General features: G+C 40.3%; 1 protein-coding gene across 2 annotated transcripts in view; it reads left to right on the plus strand.

Annotated features, from left to right (window-relative positions):
• The window catches only part of SLC1A7 (solute carrier family 1 member 7), a 44,299-nt gene that overhangs the window by 23,210 nt on the left and 1,680 nt on the right, over positions 1-19,409 (plus strand). For both annotated transcript variants that reach the window (XM_057366969.1, XM_057366970.1), the window contains 7 exons: positions 1,359-1,401; positions 2,171-2,390; positions 3,923-4,022; positions 4,673-4,906; positions 11,232-11,426; positions 14,586-14,720; positions 18,526-18,625. In XM_057366969.1, the coding sequence (XP_057222952.1) occupies positions 1,359-1,401; positions 2,171-2,390; positions 3,923-4,022; positions 4,673-4,906; positions 11,232-11,426; positions 14,586-14,720; positions 18,526-18,625 (1,027 nt within the window). The remainder of the gene's footprint in view (positions 1-1,358; positions 1,402-2,170; positions 2,391-3,922; positions 4,023-4,672; positions 4,907-11,231; positions 11,427-14,585; positions 14,721-18,525; positions 18,626-19,409) is intronic.

A 19,409-nucleotide genomic window follows, 5' to 3' on the forward strand; every position in this document is an offset into this window, starting at 1 on the left:
CACAGTGGCTCCATTAGCAGGAAGYTGCTGCAGAGAGGAAAGCAGCTCAGGAAAATGTCTCTGCTCAGCATGCATTTAACTGTCCATGCACACAGCAATTTCCTTTGAAATGAGAATAGGCTTTTCACATTTATTGAAGTGTTAACATGTCTTGGGGTTTAAGCAGGACTTTGAATTCAAAGTCATTTTGTTGGAGAATTCAGGAGTTTCTCCTTGCATATATATATGTATATTAAAGGAGGTAATTGGGTCATAGACTGTCACTGTCTTCTGTCCCAAGGTTCAGAAGCTTRGGGTTGGAAATAAATCAGTCCTGAAAATGATCCTATTAGARTCATCACACAGATCTTGATTCCCAAATGCTGCACGGAAATGTATTACTTTTTAGCTAATTTTCCCCAATTATAGTATGATTCCTCTTTGAAGCCTGTAGAGGGTGTGCTCTCCATTTCAAATTAGAATTGAATGTCTTTCTGCAAAGTAGTATGCAGCTCAAACTGAAGTTATGAATTAGCTCCAGATATAATTGTRTGAAATGTTACAGACTGCGATACACAGACAGTCAGAAAAGGTGACAAAAAGAGTCCCTTTTGGAATTAAAAAATCTATTGGTCTCACTGCAATCTGAGTGGTTTTGGTCATTGCCTTCCTCTTTAGCTCAGCTGAGAGCAAAGATGAAGCCACTGGYCTYAYTCAGGTTCTTGTTCTGAAGCYTCAGAMCYRTATWAAAATAAAATTTTGCASASWSTAYASMKCTMWAMWCTYTTWWWCAGGAATKAGATCCTCTTTTTGAAAAGCAAACTGTTCTTTAAAAAACCAGTCCAAAGGCTACATCGCTTGCAATTTTAGTGACAAAAAGGTATCAGGGGTACTACAGTTCAGGAATTAGCACCATTAGAAGTACCTAGAAGTCCCACAGTAGATTACAGCACCCAGATGTCTCAGSAATACATCCCTGACTGTCTTGAACAGCTCAGTATCTGCATAGGGAAGACAAAATATGGAATAAAAGTATATTCATCCCCCAGTCAGCAGATAGGGAAGAGATTCATAGGAATTATGACACCCCATGTTACAACATGGACACTGTGGCAGAGCAGCCAGAGCTCCTGGGTCTCAGCCCAGGTGTTTAGAAGCRAGTCCCAAAACTTCCATTGTGAGGAGCTGCCTCTCTGCTAAGCCTTGCTCAGCCAGGCCCAGCTGTGTGGCAGAGTGGGAGGGACTGGCATCCTCTGCTCCTGCCCAGCCCTTGCTCTCCAGGAGGGCAAAKAACTGATTTATCATGGGAGACCCAGCTCACAGTAAAAAGAAGTTGATTTCAGTTCATAGAAATTATTCTTCTATTTGTTCATTTTTAGGAACATGTTTCCAGCCAATCTTGTTGAGGCCACATTCAAGCAGGTAAGTGGCTATATTCCTTTTACTGATGAAAGATGAGCCAGCATCAGATGAAACATTTATTTTTTAGAACACAACCCAGATACAGACATGACATGTGGCTTCAGACACTGATAGTACCTTGAGCACTTAGGAATTCATGAGTCCCATTCTGTTTCTTTTTTGCCATGGTATCTGAAGGCAAAACAGGGATGAAGTGCTCTCTGCTGTGACTAGAGTAGACATGCACTCTTATGTCAGCTCCAGATCCATCTGAGCAGAGATAGAATATCTTTAAGAGCGACACCACACAAAGGAAGAACAGAAAATACCATGTGCAGTTAAAGCAACAAAATAATGCACTGGGGAAGAATCTAATTACTCAGATTGGAATTTGGCCAGAAAAGCTCATCTTAAAGTTCTGAATGAGCAAGAGGCATGGGTGCATTTATTTCATCTGGGGGAATATTTCATGAAAACCTCACGGATAGAAGGGGACTCAGAACCTCTAGGGAGTCATTCCTAATTATGTCTTATAGAAAAGTAGCTCTGTCAGCAGRCAAAGTGTTTGCTGCACTGGGGTCTGATTATAGGAAACTCTGGTTTTGTTATGCTTTTCCAAAATTCAACTGTTTTTACATATTTTAGCAGATAGGGACAGGAATGTCCATTCTTCTTTTCATGCCTGTCCCTGTAACATGCAGCCTTGTAGAAACAGAGCACTAAGGAGGGTTCATTAAACTATTAATTCCTGCTGGGATATTGCAATAAAAACTACTTTGTTTTCTTTCAGTATCGCACCAGGAGTATTCCCATCATTAAATCTAACAAAGCAKCATCTGAAAGCACAACTCGCCGCATTATAATATACGGAGTCCAGGATGAGAAYGGATCCAATGTCCAGAATTTTGCCTTGGATATCACTCCCCCTCCTGAAGTGATTTACAAATCAGAGCCAGGCACTAGTGACGGCATGAATGTGCTGGGGATTGTGATWTTCTCTGCCACAATGGGTAGGTTTCAGACATGTTTTGTTTGTAATAATCCAAGTGTCTATTTAAGAGAAAAGGATTGAGGTTGGGTTGCTTGGTTTCTTGGTTCAGCTTTTTTTAACTGCTTCTATCTAAACTGTGTGGGGAAAAGGCAAGACTGTTGTAGAGCTGTTCTCCCACTCTTTTGAAGATAAATTTGCAAAATCCGTGATTACTTTTGTTCCATGGAGTTGTGTTTTCTGCTAGAGATGGTRCCAGTGGCTAAACATTTGAGATGTCAGATCTTTTTTCTTGAAGAACACATTRTTTATTCATTACAAGGGAAATGTTTGCACCAAAATGGCCCTTGGTACATCARGTCTCCAGGCAGGAGGCCCCCGTTGTGCCCTGTCTGTCCCCACATGTCTAGGTAGGACAGTGTTTTAAGAAGAAGATTGCAGTTCCTGTAAAATTAGGAAGGAGACATATCTTCTTTTTGGCATCATGCAGATTTCAAAGGCAAGACTCTTGTGAAGCAGCCCCTGACCAGGCCTGAAGAGCTGAACTACAATTAATGTCCTTTTACCAAAGATGAGCAGCATGCTTAATGAAACAGTGTTGTCTTCTGATTTAAAAGTTATGGCTTAGATGAATATTTAAAGGCTTAAAATCTCACATCTTGAGTGCACTGTTACTGTAAAATCCCTGCATAAAGCAGCTGAAAGCCTCTCTCCCTGCACACAGTGGATGGCCCTGGAAGCTGCACTGCCTGAGATGGCTCCGAGCTGTGGGCTGCAAGGAACAGAGCCCGGGCTCCTGCTCAAACAAGGACACTGCACATTCAGAGCAAGTGGCAGCACACACCCCTGTGCCACCCCCTGCTGTCCCAGGCAGTTCCCCTCAAGGCAAACTCCCTTGGTGCAGTCAGTTTTTGAAGTGCTTCCTGGAGCAATTGACTCCATCACTTATAAACCTTTCAGGGCAGATAATTAACTACAGGAAAATGTCATCTATTTATATGTATTAATGGAAACTAACRCTGTCTGGAGAATATATGGCTAGATGACACATCCCAGAGCTGGATTCATTTCCTTTCTGAGCACTGGGGGCACATAAATGGGTTATATTTGCTTTCTTCTTTACTGGTTAGTATTTATACCAATCTGGCCTTTCTCCTCATGAATCTGCATTTCCTCACCTCCCTGAAAATTGCAAAGCCTGACTGATTMTAAAGGTTAAATATTATCTAGTTGYCAGATAAAACTACTAAAAATAAGATGAAGACTTCATTACTAACTCCCCATCACCAGAGCAAACCTCAAAACCTGGGCTTGCCTCCCAAGTTCTCATGGGTACTGCCCAGCTGTAGGCAGAGACCGCTTYCTTCACTAGAAAATGCTTCCCAGTTTGTTTCTGTGGATCACTCAGAGCAGGTAAATCCCTCACAGRGCTCTGTGACAGATGGTTAAGGACACAGGCTTGCTACCACAGCTCTGACTAACAGCAGGGAGGGAAAGCACTGGGGCTGTGTGTGAAGATACCTGAGAAACTGAACCTGAATGCTTTGATTGCAGGTATAATGTTGGGAAGAATGGGCAACAGTGGCGTTCCTTTGGTCAGCTTTTGCCAGTGTTTGAATGAGTCTGTCATGAAGATAGTGGCAGTTGCTGTTTGGTAAGTAACTGTTYTAGTGAGAAAATGAGGAAGTAATGTCAAGTCTCTGGAGATGTCACAGCTGCAAGTGGAAGATGGCTGGATGTCCCCAGATTTTTTTAATTTTTTTTTTAAATCTAAAGGTTTTTGGTACCATAGCTTTGTATGTAGCTGTGCACAGAACCACAACGGTTTTGATAAAGACCAGAGTGGATTCAGAAACTAACAATTCWTCAGCCTATTTATCTGCCCCAAATAAAACCTCCAGGCAGTCAACGAGCATGTCTAATATATGTTGGTGTTCTTCCCCTGACTTCCAAAGGCAACATAAACGTTTACTTAAGGGCTTCCAACTAAAATCCATGAACAGTTACATGARCACAAACACATGAGAGGAGCTTWGCATTCACTCCTCCTYTTYCTGGTCATTTACCTGCCTGAAGCTRAAGTCAGAGCTGCCTTCTGACCCAAAACATTTTAAAGTCCTTCCAGCCAGCACCACAGGACCCCACAGGAAAAAACTGTTCAGCCTGGTGCTCTGGGCACCCTTCTCACACTGGAGACAGAAGAGCCAAACACAGACAGTGCTGTTTCTGCACTGCCTCTGGAAGGATTTCCCAGCTCATACTGTGTGATGGAGCTGATAATAATTGTCTTTTTTTTTTCCTCAGGTATTTTCCATTTGGAATTGTGTTCCTAATAGCTGGCAAAATCTTAGAAATGGATGACCCCTCAGCCATWGGGAAGAAGCTGGGTTTCTATGCCATTACAGTGGTGTGTGGCCTGGTGGTGCACGGGCTGTTTATTCTGCCAATGATGTACTTCTTCATCACCAAGAAGAATCCCATTGTCTTCATCAGAGGGATCCTTCAAGCCTTGCTCATTGCTCTGGCCACGTCCTCCAGGTATTACATAAATAAAATACACAGATCCAATAAAACACTTGCTAGACCCTTACTACAGCTACCTCTTGGGAAGAGCACATGACTGTTGTAATGGAGCGTATCCGAAAAAAAGGTCTGTGTCCAATTCACTGSTATAAATTTAAAAAATGTGTGTCTCAACATTTCAAAGTTTTGTGGGAGCCATTGGACAATAATGTTTGCCACATTGTTTTCCCTTGGTTTAAATAATATTGGAAAAAAACATTTTCTCATAGAGGACTAGAAAGGAAATAAGTTCTTTTTCCAAATARAAAAATATTGTTCTTCTACAAAGTTAATATACATATGAAGGACAAGCAGTTTGTCCGAACTTCATTTCTGGTATTAGTGGGGAACCTCCTATTTCAGTCATGTGGAAACATTTTATCCTTTCTACTCATCTCAGTCTTTGTTTCTTGGTATATTAAGAAAAGACTGTGGTTGCAAGCTATTGTCCAGCACTGGGAAAGTATTTAACTGTTCTTCTCAAGGAATAATATTTTTGTACCCTTTTCAGGGAACATGTACAATAGGTTTTAACCATAGCTGAACAAAGGTACAGTCAAAATGGGAACCAGCTCGTGAACTGGCTATGAAATTACTTCCAGCATGGATTAAATGGTGCATGAGATGTGCCTGAAAGCACTGGAATGGCTTTGCMTGGAGTAGAGACAAGAATGATAATTAAAATAACATTTCTGTGTACCTGATATGACAACACAGTTTCATGATATCTGTGGCTGAAGGAATGTAGAGGATTAAAAGGAGAGGAGGGAATTAATATTTCAGTGCAGAAGGTACTGGATTTCCACAGACACATTTAGCTCTGAAATGACCTGCAAAGAGCAGCATAGTGAGAAATACAAAATCAAGAAAAATTACATGGTCGGTGGTGTTAAACTCTAACTAGGCTTAAAAAATTAAAGCAAGCTTTTTTATTAGAGCATGAGAAGTTTGTAGCTTGAGAGGCTTCCACATCCGCAGATTCAAGTACGATGAGAATTTTGCACTTAAAGATATTAATATTGGAAAAGGCTCATCAGGCTCACATTTGACACACTTGACTATCTGCCCTGCTCCTCTAGGAATTCTTTCTGAAGAATTCTACTGCTGACAACTCCATTTTTTAATCTGTGCCATTCCTTTCATTCTCTCTCTCTTTTTTCTGGAAAGAGATAACTTCTACTGAAAATCTAATCTGAATATTTCTCTTCTTAGAAAAAAAAAAAGAAAAAAAAAGAGGATACTTTGGTCCTTATTTTATCTTTAGCATATATAGAAGAGTGTTCCTTTCCCCTTCTTTTCTGTTAATAAGCAACAAAAATGTCCAACATTTTCATGTGTATGGATATTTTTAACAGAGGACATTTAATAAAGACTTAAAAGATCAGTACATATTCAAAACATACTACTGTCCCTAATTTTTCATACTTTCATCAGCATTGGATTATGGGTTTACTACCAATTTAARAATTCTTTACTCATCTAAAAACTGATGAGAGAGAGGTGTCTGTCTCTGCTGAGCCTCTTTAAGGGAAACCAATCCTTACTTGAGGTTTTCTCCAGCCCCTTCTCCYTACCCCAAGTTGATGTGAGAGTGCCACTGACAGTGGGGAATGCACAGGGAATTCAGCTTTCTCTTAAACCTGTGCTGACTGTGACTCTCCTGGGCTCTGACTCCCAGGTAAAAGCCTGCCTCTGGGGATATCAAATGCTTTAAGACAGCACTTTCTCCCTCCAGCTGTGCAAGGAATGATTATTTATAGGCCCAGAGAGGGGGTAGTTTGGTATCAGAGCTCTAGCACCAGCTGGCAGCTCAGCCTGTCACCAGAACCACCAGCAGGACTTGCTACCAGGTTTAGTATCTTTATTGACCCAAGCAAATGTAGCACCAAAACTAAGGGGAGTCATGAGAAAAGGCTCTGAACATAGGGATTTGGGACAAGGGCATGTTTGGATTTAGCTGTTTCTYCCTCCTTAAGAGTGTGTATATTTTGCAAATCCAACACAGGCCCAACGTGGTTTCTAATGTTTTTTTCTGCTCAAATGTCTTGTCTAGAGATGGCTGAACTTTTCACCTTTGTTACACTGAAAGGAATGGATACTGCACATAACTGAGCTGTTGCCAAAAGAACATGCACAAATAATTGGGGCTGGACAGGAGAGCTGCCTCTCCTGACAGTCCACACATCTGTATTTGGTTAAACAAGAATTGCCACAGGGGCATTATATAACACTTGTCATGTGGGTATTGGATTTTCAGATCATCCTAGAGGGGAACAAAGAGTTGATTTTAAGAATACTGATGTGTTTCTTGGRGATGTTTCTGTGTTGGTTCAGGTCTACATCTAAAGACACAAAGTATCCATGGGTCAGTGTGCTGATAGTCATTGCAGACAKTCTGCACCTGTGGAAAGCTTGTTTTTAAAACTAAAAGTCAAACTACAAGAAGCAAAAAAACAATGCCATCACAAAACCCAAGAATGTAACATTGGGTTTCAGGGGAACCTAAAAGCCATAAACAACCATCTGATCTTAATGATTTTACTGAATTCTCAGCATTACTTCAACTCRTTTCCCTTTAGTGAAAAGCTCTGCACCCCATTCTCAGTCCCCTTTTATTTTTCCAGAAATCCCAACCACAGCAATATTCTGGTTTGTGCCAATTTCAGTGGAGAAACAGAGGCGGATACACAGATCTTACTCCTTTGGTGCATCCTTTAGGAAAAATGAACGTGCACAGCTCCCCTTTCCCGCACCACTGAGGCACACACAGCACATGCTGCCTTTGCCCACCCTGCCCTGGGTGTCCAGGCTGCACCTGGGAGTTCTGACTCTGCTTTCTTTCCTCCACAATGCCYATGATCTTATCACCTCTCACCACACTGAAAAAGCAGAATTTGGCYTACAGGCAAAATTCTTCTTGATTTTAGCTTTCTTCATTCCAATGGCAAAAGGGAATTTTGTTTTTCTAGGTCATCTTTCCATACCATTAATGAATTAAAGCAGCATCTTTTCAGTGGTACATCCCATCAAAAGAAGCAATTTTCATCTTCTCTGAAGACAAATTATAAACCATGAGGTTTTCAAGGGTTTTGCTGCTTATGAAACACTAAKATCTTGGCTATTGCACAGTGTAAATTAAAGGCAGATTTAGAAAGGGGAGATGAGATCAGTTTGCTGATTTTTTGGAGCAAATATCAAAATGCATTTGAACGATAAGATAAACAGAGCAGGCTGAACAGCTGTTCTTGCACAGTGACTGGCTGTCTTTGTAGCTCTCACTAGTAAGAGCTTGGCCTGGGCCAGCATTAGCTTATGCTCAGKCTCTGCAGCTGCAGTATTTTATCCCAAAATTGAGATAAGACTCTGAAAATGTATTTTTAATTGTTAGAGATAATGCTGGAAGAAGATACCTCTCAGCTGAAAGCTTTGGGTCAGTTTTTAAAATACTTAACAGATTAAGATCAGTGCTTTAGAGTATTTTTCCTCCTAATAAATATTAAATGTTAGGCTGTAATGTTACTGCTCCACTGTTTAACACTAGAGAAAAGCAGCTTTCAAGAAAACAAACTTCACCTAATTTAACTAGAAAAACAAACTAGATAAATTATTTATTTGATAATTTTTTATAACATTGAAATTATATATTGATATTACTCCAGAATTACAGTAGGAGATTTTTTTCCCTTTGCCTTCTGAGAGTCACCAACAGCTAAAGCCTTAAAAAAGACACATATTTTTCTGRTGTGTGCCAGATGATATACTAGGAGTAAAAATCAACCATCATTGAACAAGACAACCTCTCCCAAGATACTCCACATAACTTCTGTCCTGTATTCATTTATATGAAACAKGTGCTGAAAGGGTAATCAGAGATGTAAAGTAGCAATTTTATAAGAGAGAGTTTAAAAAGTCTGATTGGGTGAGTCYAGGCTGAGAGAGGATATATTTAATTTCTAACATCATATGTTGCAACAGCCGATTGTGCAAAGGGAAACACACAAAGCACATAAAAGCAATTTTAGTGAAAATTGAGAAGACCACCTCTAGATCATAAATTAAATATGAGCAGTGAGTTCTGGAAAGTTTCAGCAGGAGAAGGTGTAGGTAGGACAGACATCCCATTAACTCTAAGACACACTGTCATAAATTTGAGKGAGACTACATAATAGTTGCCTGTGTTAAGAAAGGCCAAGAATTCAGGATGAGTAACTGCAGAAAGGGGAGACAATGAATAATGAGTTAAATAATTGTTTCTTGTCCAAAGCAATAGTTAAAACATCTCGAAATGCTACTCAGTCTGCTCCTACTTGCAACGACACCAGAAGTTTCAGTTCTACATTATTTGTGAGCCAAAGCCTCATCCTCTTCTTTTATAAACATTTTATGGTAAACAAGACATTCCAAATTCACAAATGACTGCGTGAAAAATAACTAAGAGAGAAATGACACCTCTTAAGCAGCTTGGGAATTATGGGGTTATGCTTTGCTGTGTTTTTCAAAGTAAATACTCATTAAATACTTAGGACTGCATGAATAAAAAAGTTTAATATACCCCAGTTACAAGASGTAATCATATTTTCATTGCCTTCTTGCCTTTCCAGGATATTTACATACTTAAAAAGAGACTTTTGCCTGGATTTTTAGGCAGTGACTACCAGTTTGTAGTAAATCATTCAATAGTAAGACTTCACAAAGTTGGAGAAAACAGAGATATCATAATGAAAACATAGCCTTGTCTTTTTTCCTTTGTGTTTCCATGGCAGGAAGTTACTTTTCCTTTCCAAACACTTTCCTTGAACAACAGCTTGCACAAATACAAAATGACAACTCCTACTCATGGAAACATTTTTTTWATGCAATCCTGCAAACCGGGTTGTCATTTCAGAGATTTTTGGAATCCCTCTGTGCTTTTATAGGTCATTTGTAATGACAGAAAGAATTTGCAGCTTCAATGTGTTATCTTCAATTAAGAACAGCTAATGGTCATTTTAAGATTGAGGCATTGGAGCCACATTGCTGATGTGAGGGACACATCAGAGCAATCTGAACTACCAAACCAAAGGAAAGCACCTGGATTTCCTCTCTCAAGGCATGTAAATCACATGAGAACAGGACAGTGAAGACCATAGTATCACCGTACCAATATTTCCCCTATAATTATCTATTTTAAGAGATAACTTGGGAATCATTTTGAAGGAGTTTGCTGTATTACATCTATTTAAATAGTCTCACATGCTGAACAGTGTATTAAAATTGGTATAACAAGAAAAGTATTTTGCCATCTGTATATTTTCTTCAGTGGTGTTATTTATTTTCCATACAAACTGATGTGCCATAAAAACTACCCCCTCACTCACTTGAATGAAGTTTCACTACTTGTGAYATATTAGTGAATGTGACACCACATGATAACATGCAGAATGTTACCAAAAGGGTGATAAAATATACAAATGAACATATTTCAGTGTGCTAGTATTTAAAAAYGTGTGCCTCTTATTGAAAATGAGAAAATGTATCACCACACAGTATTTTATAAATTGTCTCAGTTAACAAAAACAGAAATCAGAAATTGTTTTTAGGGTATGAAATTGTGAATTAAAAGTTTGAAGAGGTCAAGTTCAATTTAGAAGAAACACCACCCAAATGGTCTTATACCATTCCATTATATTCCACACACACACATTTCATTTACATATGTACACATTATTATTAGACCTGCAATTATGTGGTTGTTACATGATAACASAAGGGACGTGAGCAGATCTGTCCCAGAGAGAAAATGGGATTTTATATTCCTAAATACAGACATTTTGTCTGCAACTTTTATTTTCAGGCTGCTGTTGATAAGATCTTTGTCCAACCCCGTGCAGAAATAAAAAATTGTTTAAATATGAGGTAGGCCTGGAAGGAAACATTTTTAGAAACCATGAGAGTACAACAGTTTTCAGATATTTTAGTAATAARCTTCACAGGGTGTTGTTCCATTTTCTTGCATTTGATTGCACAATGCTTCTATGGGATTTCTGTCCCTTTTCTTCTGAAACAGAGAAAGAGAGAAAAATATTCCTAATTTTGGGGAGTAAAATTAGCACTAACTCCAGGATTTATTTGTGTAATTGTCCATATCCTCCCTCAGGAGGAACAGGTTCCCAGTAAGTGAGTTACACATGCAGAGCAAGGAATGAGAAGCAGTGCTCAGATGGCTTTGTAAAATTTCCCCTACCTGGACAAGGTTTGCTACAATTTGTTCATTCCCCAGAAATAAAAATAATCCAGTGTGTGCTCCTCTGCTGTTTTGCAGCTCAGCCACTCTGCCTATCACTTTCAAGTGCTTGCTGGAGAATAACCACGTGGACAGGAGGATTGCGCGGTTCGTGCTGCCCGTGGGAGCCACCATCAACATGGACGGGACGGCGCTGTACGAGGCCGTGGCCGCAATCTTCATCGCCCAAGTGAACAACTACGAGCTGGACTTTGGGCAGATCATTACCATAAGGTATAGACAYAAATTCCACACACTGGGATTTGCTTGCCTGCATAGAATCACAGATYGTGCTGAGTTGGAAGGGGCCCATCAGGGGTTTTGTTGAGTGAGACACGAYTCTTGTATGTAGCACTGTTCAGAACCAAACTCATCTTTGCTGCTATCAAAGGGTGCATCCCATCCATACATAGAAGGGTTGTTTCCAACTCACGCAGAGATCAGGGACTGCACAAAGAGAAATGGTACTGTTCCTGTTCAATAGATGCATGTGCACACCAGGAAATGTGCTTCTTTTTGAGGGTAACTGTCTAATTTTTGCTTTTAGGCAGTTGATCACTTCCAGCATTTGGAACATTATATTATTATTGGTCTTGAAAACACTATTTTAAACTTCACGATTGTTTTCAACTTTATGCCTGATTTGTGTCTTTAAGTGAAAGGAAAAGGTTAAAAAGTTGCAAAACTGGAAGTGGTATATCAAGTAACAGGGACTAGTGTTAGGAAGCTCTTGGAAGAGTGGGAGAAGAGGGAAGGAGGAAGGATGCTACTATCAGGGCAAGTTTTCATGAAGACATCAGATCACTCAGATGTTTTTAATTGTCTTCTCTGCTGCTTGTTAAAGCAGAAAGCTTCATAAACAACCATGGTCTCAGTGGAGAGAGTGTTATAKCTGTGTACTCCATCCTTGAAAGATCTGTAATGGATCCAAAAGACTAGAAGATCCAGCCGAACAATTACTGCCAGAAAAACTCCAGTGACTGCCAAAGAATTCCCCAGGGACTGAAACCTGCAGGTTTCCAGCAGGGAACAAATGATTATAAAAACATTCCTCATAGTCAGAGCTTTGTGCAATGTATTTGAGATGTGCCTAACTACCCACCCACTGACCTCACCACTGTCCCGTTTAAACTGCTGGGCTTTGCCCATCTTCTGCTGGACTGAAAACCTTTMTGACAAGAAGAGGAGAGTCCTGAAACTAACCCCAGATGACAGCTGAGGTTTGCTAATGGGCTTCTGGCAAAACCTGGTTGGACTACAAAAAGAAGAAATAAATTTTGCCCATATGAGTTCTTGCTTCAGGCTCACACTCTCTTTGAAAACCGTTGGAATAAGCTTGTGCTAAAATTTAGTCTTTAGTGATTTGGAATTTCAAGTTTTTTTTAGCATGTGATGCCAAAATATGGCCCAGAGCATGAGCAGAAATTACACACACTTTGAAGTAAAGAATAATAATTTTAAAAATGAAGAAGGGTGACAGTAAATTGAAAGAATGTAAGGTCTATCTTTTTTTTAGCAGAACCCTCTTTTATGTCTTAATTTTTACCCCCCATATTAAGTGCTAGTACATAAGGACCAGACAGAAGCCAAACAGTAGAAAGAAAATACAAGTGAAGATTGGAAAAATTCCAAGGAAAAAAAAAAAATATTTACAAATGAGGAAACTAAGCAGGAAGTCATGGTGGACTCAGTACTTTCAATAGCTTAATCAAAATTCTAGCTGTATTCTATAGGCCAAACCAACCCCAGACCTTGATACTTTAGGACCTGGAGATTTAAAATTCAAATATTCGTGAGCACCAGCATATTTTGCCAGAGAAAAAAGTATAGAAAAAAAATCAGTCTTGTCTACTTTGCTCACAGTTTGTAAAATGTAGGTTAGCAGTTTCTATCAATGCAAACACTGATGTAGCAGAGAAAGAGAGTACAGATTCTATTTCCATCAACTGAGCATCTTCTAGAAAGAAACATCTACATATAAGTAAATATGGAATGGAATAGCAGATGAGCTTACTTGTAAAATCTTAGTTAACATTTCTGAGTTTGTTCCCAATTAAGTCCCAAGACTTTTTGGCCTGAACTGACTAAAGAGGCAGAAGCAGTCTTGATCAGACAGCCAGTCCACAGCACCAACTAGAGAGACTTTTAATGTTCAGTATAGTTATCTCTTATTCAACTACTGAGCTTCTGTCCCTGTCTTCCTATCTATGCTCTGTTACAATGTTATTAGGGTGCTACACAAGTTAATTTTTTCAAAATGTAGTTTTAGGTCTTTCTCCTTCCCCATCACACCCACATGCTCATGTATGTTTTAGTTGTAAAAAAAGGGCTCTAGTTAGAAATACTGCTGCTGCTGTAGTGGTACACTGTACAGCTGTAAGCAAGGGACTGGATATCCCTGTGTTTCAGTTTCCATATGGGTGAATACCCTTATCCTCATTTTCCATAGGAGGTTAATGAKACTTAACTGCTTGCCAAAAGCTCTGACATTCTTGACTGATGAATGCAGAGRATTATCCRTGTAAATACTTTCTGTCATCCTTTCACAACTGTCAACATTTGTTTTTTGTCTTTTTGCTGGATGGCCTAGCTCTTGGAAGTTGCTAGATGGGTGGAAATTAACATATCCAGTCCCTTTTGCTCCTGGAAAAAGGAATTAAATCCCTCCCTTAAAAATAACATTATGAAAAAATGTTAAGCCTCCCAGGTCTACTCTTGCCCTGGTCTYCCATTCATTTCTGCTTGCCTGGCTGAAAAAATGGTGTGAAGGTCAAGYAAAAACACTTTCCAGAAACTGAAAATGTACAATCCCATTCACAGTTGCTTCATATTTAGATCCAAGTATGCAAAGCCATGTCCTGTGCAAGGGCTTCACCCCTGGCCCAGCCTCTTTACSCTTGGCCTAACCCTTGAGATGGATTGACAGTAAAGGCCCCTGGCWGGGCCAGCTGCAGATTTACCCGGCACAGGAACTGCCCAGGGTCACTGAGAGGTGTCCCCTGGTCACTCAGAGGTGTCTGGGAGCTCAACTGCCAAGGTGAAACAGCGATGGGCAGGGCTGGCAGACTCTGGGCACACAGCGTTGGATGGTGCTGTCACCCACGAGAAAGTGGCATAAATGAGAGAAGCCACAGCCTGGCTGGCCCCTCTGCTCTGCACCTTTGATACTGAGGAAGAACAGAACTGCCCCACCARTGCCAAGGCTGCAAAGGCTGAGGGTGAGCATTTAGCCCTGGGCAGACAGTTTGACCTGTTCTTGCTATCTCACTTGGTTTCTGTCCACAAAACAYTGGCACTTCCATGCAATGGCTTGTGTGAAAAGGAGGATAGTCTACCAATATGGTGTGGTTTCTTGCAGAAAGTAAAGCTTATTCCTTTCTTTCTTTGTTAAAGTATCACAGCAACAGCTGCCAGCATAGGTGCTGCAGGCATCCCACAAGCTGGCCTGGTGACAATGGTCATTGTTCTCACCTCGGTGGGGCTCCCAACAGACGACATCACGTTGATTATTGCTGTCGACTGGGCACTGTAAGTAACACAAAGCTCMTGAGGTATCCAAGGTGCCAATTTGGATTAAAAGGCAAATGGTCTCCAGGGGTACATTTATACGGATAAATGTAAAAGGCACAGGAAGTGATTACGTATTTTGAAATGGTGTCAATGTAGCTTCAGATTAAATACTTTGCTGATGTGGACATTATATTGAAAAAGACACAGACAACTAAGAGAGTCTAAATGAGTCTCAGAAAAATAACTTGTGTGGAAAGGATGAAGAAAGGGAGTCCATTTAGTCTAAAACCAGAACAGGCTGAAAAGGTCACCMCAGCAGCTGTTTACATAGATGAGATTGTCCAGAAGAGGACATTTATCAATCTTCACATTCCCAGAGAGGGAGGATGAAGACGTAGAACGAAATACCTACTGTAAGTCAGATTCCAGAAAAAACTTAGAAACAGTTTTTATCTAGAAGGATAGTCAGGYAATGGAAGTGGCTGCACCTAGCCAGCTGTAARATGATCTTCAAGACCAGTCTGAAGGTCAGGTYAGACAAAWGKGCTTAAGGTGCAACTCCGGCACCTTACCTTGGACAAGGACGAGGGGCCAACATTCTGAGGAAACCTGTTTTGGCTGCACTTTGCTTATCAGCCCACTGACATTTCAAGGCCATCACCTCAGTGTAGTGAAGCACTCTGCAAGAGGTCTGAGCCACTGCTACAGCCAGCAAGTATCACTGCCACCACTGCCACCCCTCTGCCCGCAAGAGCCATGACCACACAGTGCCCATGTGTGCTGAGTATGGCTACTACTGCAACCACGATAGTCAGCCTGAGGTTAGCACTAATAATGTCTTCCTTTCACCACGGATCCTGATGCAATTCTGTGTTCTCTGATTTCAGTGCTAAACAGGCAGCAACTGCTTGCAGCCTCCAGTTTTGCAAGTGCAGCCATTCTGTAGAGAGGGCACTTTGCTGCARCACTGATCAGGGGGGATTCAACAGCAGAGGCACGGGCTGAAACTTAACACACCGGGGATGAATGGGATTTGTGTCACCCATGAGAAAAGACACTTTAAAAATTCATAAGGAGTGGTTCATTTGAACTCTTAACYTTTATGTAAATGTCAATGAAACAATCAATTTTGAATAGTCTAGGAAGATGAATCACAAAATACTGGCCCCCAGCTCATTAGCATGTCAATTAACTGTGTAACTAGCATATGCATRCACAAGGAAATGTCCAGATTATTTTTGTTTAAGCTGTATAAAATATATCTCCTTTAATATAGGGAGTTTCATTACATCAAGGTTCTGGGTAAAAATGTGCTACAAGTACATTCTGTTATATATCCCATTTTATTCAAATTCTAGCCTCCTATTTTTTGTACAAAGAATTGTAAGAAAAAAGTTTTCCTGTTCAGTATAATGAATATTATTATTGTTAGCATTAATAGGAGTCATGAATCTTGTGTTGTATTAATATTTTAAGACTGTATTACAAAAGCCTTTTCCTCTACATTGCTCAGATTTGCCCAGCTATTGCAACATCAACATTTCATTGTTTTTCCAGTAAGCCTTCCAGCATATATGGGAATTACACTTCTTTTTGTCTTACACAACTTTTCAAAACAACAGAGAAAAAACTTTTCAGGCTACAGTTCCAGACGGTATTAAAAAGTGAGTAAGGAATAGACCCAATTTTCTGTCTTTTGCAGATGACCTTTCAAATAAAAAGTATATTTCTCTATTTCGGCACTTGGTGGTTTCAAGAGCCTGCAGATGCAATGTGTCAACATGGTTGACATGATGAATATTTTCAGTATTAGTTTTGGAAGTACTGGAGTGTGAAGAATGCTTAAAGAAGGCTGGTTAGATGATCTCAGGAGACTGAAATACCCATTAGAATGCACTGCAGGTAKTACAACTCTCTTAGGTAGCCATAACATGCTTCATACCTTTAGCTAGTGCTTAGAGACATAAAGAAGAAAATCAAAATGTTTCCCAGCTCATTAATTCAACATGAGGGAAAGTTTTGTGTCTTTAGTAATATAATCTACAGCTAAAATACCTGACTCGCATGTTTGCACTCAGAAAAATGCCACCAGCAGCAGGTTGGCCTTTCAGTGGAGAAATGTCAGTGATGTGTGGTGTGGTTCTACTGATGTGTAAAACCACTCAGAACATGGAACAGAACTGGTCAAACAATGTGCCAGGCAATCCCTTTTCTTAAGAGTTTCAGTGTGGAGCACTGARAAATTCTGTCTCCAGAAAAGATGATAATCAGAGCTCAAAAGGGAGAGAAAACTCTTGAGCTTTGCTCATATGCCTTCTTCTCTACCACAGCTGATTCGTTGCACTGTCCAAAATTCACAACACTAAATATTTTTCCAAGAATCACTATTTGATAAACAAGCAAGGAAAAAAAAAACCAAAAAAAAAAAACCAGTGTGTAACAGGAACGTCTATCAGTATGTGCTGTAACAGCTTTTTCTCCTGCTTAACATGCTCTTGTGGAAATTTTCTTCAAGGTAAAACCAAAGTGAGAACAGCAGGAATTTAAAAAATGGCTTGAGCTAACAAGTGTAGGACTGGGTCCTGGAGTCAACAGCCACGTGTAGGTGTAGGCTGTGAGTTACTTGCAGTTACACATACAATCTGGGTAACTCCACACACACACAAATCAGCTTTCATGAAGGAACCTTCATGATAATTAAGCAGGCAACTGCATAAACATTTATATGCACTGAGTACCTGCCTAAAATATCTGAAAAAAAAAATCAGCACAGAGTTTCAATTCTTTTCTATATTAAGATACAGGATCAGAAATGTGGGCAGTGTTGATATTGGACTGCCACTGACTTTAATAAGCCAAACATCTGGAGATTTCTGAACCTCCATTTTATAACCTACATTTATAAATTAAGTTACTAGYATGACAGAGTTCTCAGATGTATATGTTTTTCTTGGAAAAGACGTGATGTATTTCAGAAGCTATACCATCTATTTGAAATTTCATCARTTTTAACTAATAGATTCTGGGATGATTCAAGTGCAAGACTTCTCTTTGACAGCCAGTTATTTTTGTCTAGTTATGGTCTGAATTTTAATAGATKTACTTTTTAGACAGTGGGTAGAAAGTGTAAACAGGGAAGAAATCCCGTAAGTGAATAAATGAAAAATATTGTCAAGCATAAAAATTTAAATCAGAAAAGATAACTGAAAATGAAGAATCTTTAAGAGCTACTGCATAGCCAGCATAAGAAACAAAGCCACCACAAGATTTTCAGAAATGAACATTATTTAAATATGGCTGCTTGGTTTGAGTGTAGTTTTGTAGCAATCTTCTGAAATATTTTGAATGTATCCTGCCCATTCTACCAATACAATAATCTTTTTAAGTAGCTCTTTGGTTGCTGAGATTGGTACTGGTTGTGCTGGCTGACCTCTGTTTTTATTCAATTCAGATATTTGCAGCATCAGACTCCAAATCAGGCCATACTGCTGGACCTTGACATGTAAACGGGGACAGAAATGCAGTTGTGATGTGCTGTTATACCTTTTCAGTGTTGAATCAGCTTGCGTCTCCAGCGGGGCACAGCTGCTCCACTTAGCTCAGTTACACAGTAAAGTGTGTGGCAGCTTAGCACACCGAGCTCAGAAAAGGCTGGGAAACTACATTGAGCTGCTCAATAATTAATAGATGCCCCATGCCAAACTCCTAAACTTTTTAGCGCATAAAAACAACAAAAGTGGCCTTCAGCTACAATTATGGCTGATGGAGGCACAGGAATTTACCCAAAGAGCCAACAATTTAYCATTACTGTTTCATTTTCCAGAGACAGGTTTAGAACAATGATCAATGTCCTGGGAGACGCGCTGGCTGCTGGGATCATGGCCCACATCTGCCGGAAGGAGTTTATCAAGGATGGTGACGAGGTAACCTCACTATGAGCCAGGGTGTGCCAGGGTGTGCTGTATGATGGCAAAGAACCTGAGAGCTCCCACATTTGGTTCCTCTAGTTTATRAGAGGTGTTTGAGAGAGAGGACAGAATTGGGCAATGCGCTGCTTAGCAGATGGGGTGGAGAGATCCTTTTGCATGAGGTCATGTGAGAGTTCAGGGCTAGCCAGCCAGCTGTCTGGCACAGTGGGGATGGAAGCAGCAGCTGTGCTGTCCTGCAAATGCATGAGATGCTGGAACTGTGAGTCCCACACTCACCACACACGTCCTGCCTGGCTGGTAATTTGCCCTTCTGGAAGTGTGACCATCAACACAGCAGGGTGACACAGTGTAGGGGGAGGCAAAGSTATCTATGGGTGTGCATATGCATGATCAATAAGCTCACATCAAAAGCAACTGCCCTGGGCATTGCAAACCCCTGAGTCAGCATAATCTGAAGCCACTCTTGCAATAATTTTCCTTCCAGACTATCACAAGCACATGACTCCATTCTAGACTTCATTGTCAGACATCCTCATGCCTTCTACATTTAACACAAGTCCTTCCTTATGTCTTTGTTTTTCCTCSTCTGTATTTTATTTCATACATCACACATACCTCTGTATTCTCCCCCTGCCTTCTTCCACTCCTATGCATTTCCTCCTTCCTCTTTGGCTTGCATCATTCAATCTGTCCTTACAACAGGAACTCCTCATGTCCTTCCTTCAATCCTTGACAAAGGAGATCCCTGATTCCAAGAGCCCATCAGATTTGGAGGTGC

Source organism: Malurus melanocephalus, unplaced genomic scaffold (genome assembly GCF_030028575.1).
Source record: "Malurus melanocephalus ecotype Western Australia unplaced genomic scaffold, MMel_1.1 scaffold_74, whole genome shotgun sequence".
Lineage (NCBI taxonomy): Eukaryota > Metazoa > Chordata > Aves > Passeriformes > Maluridae > Malurus > Malurus melanocephalus.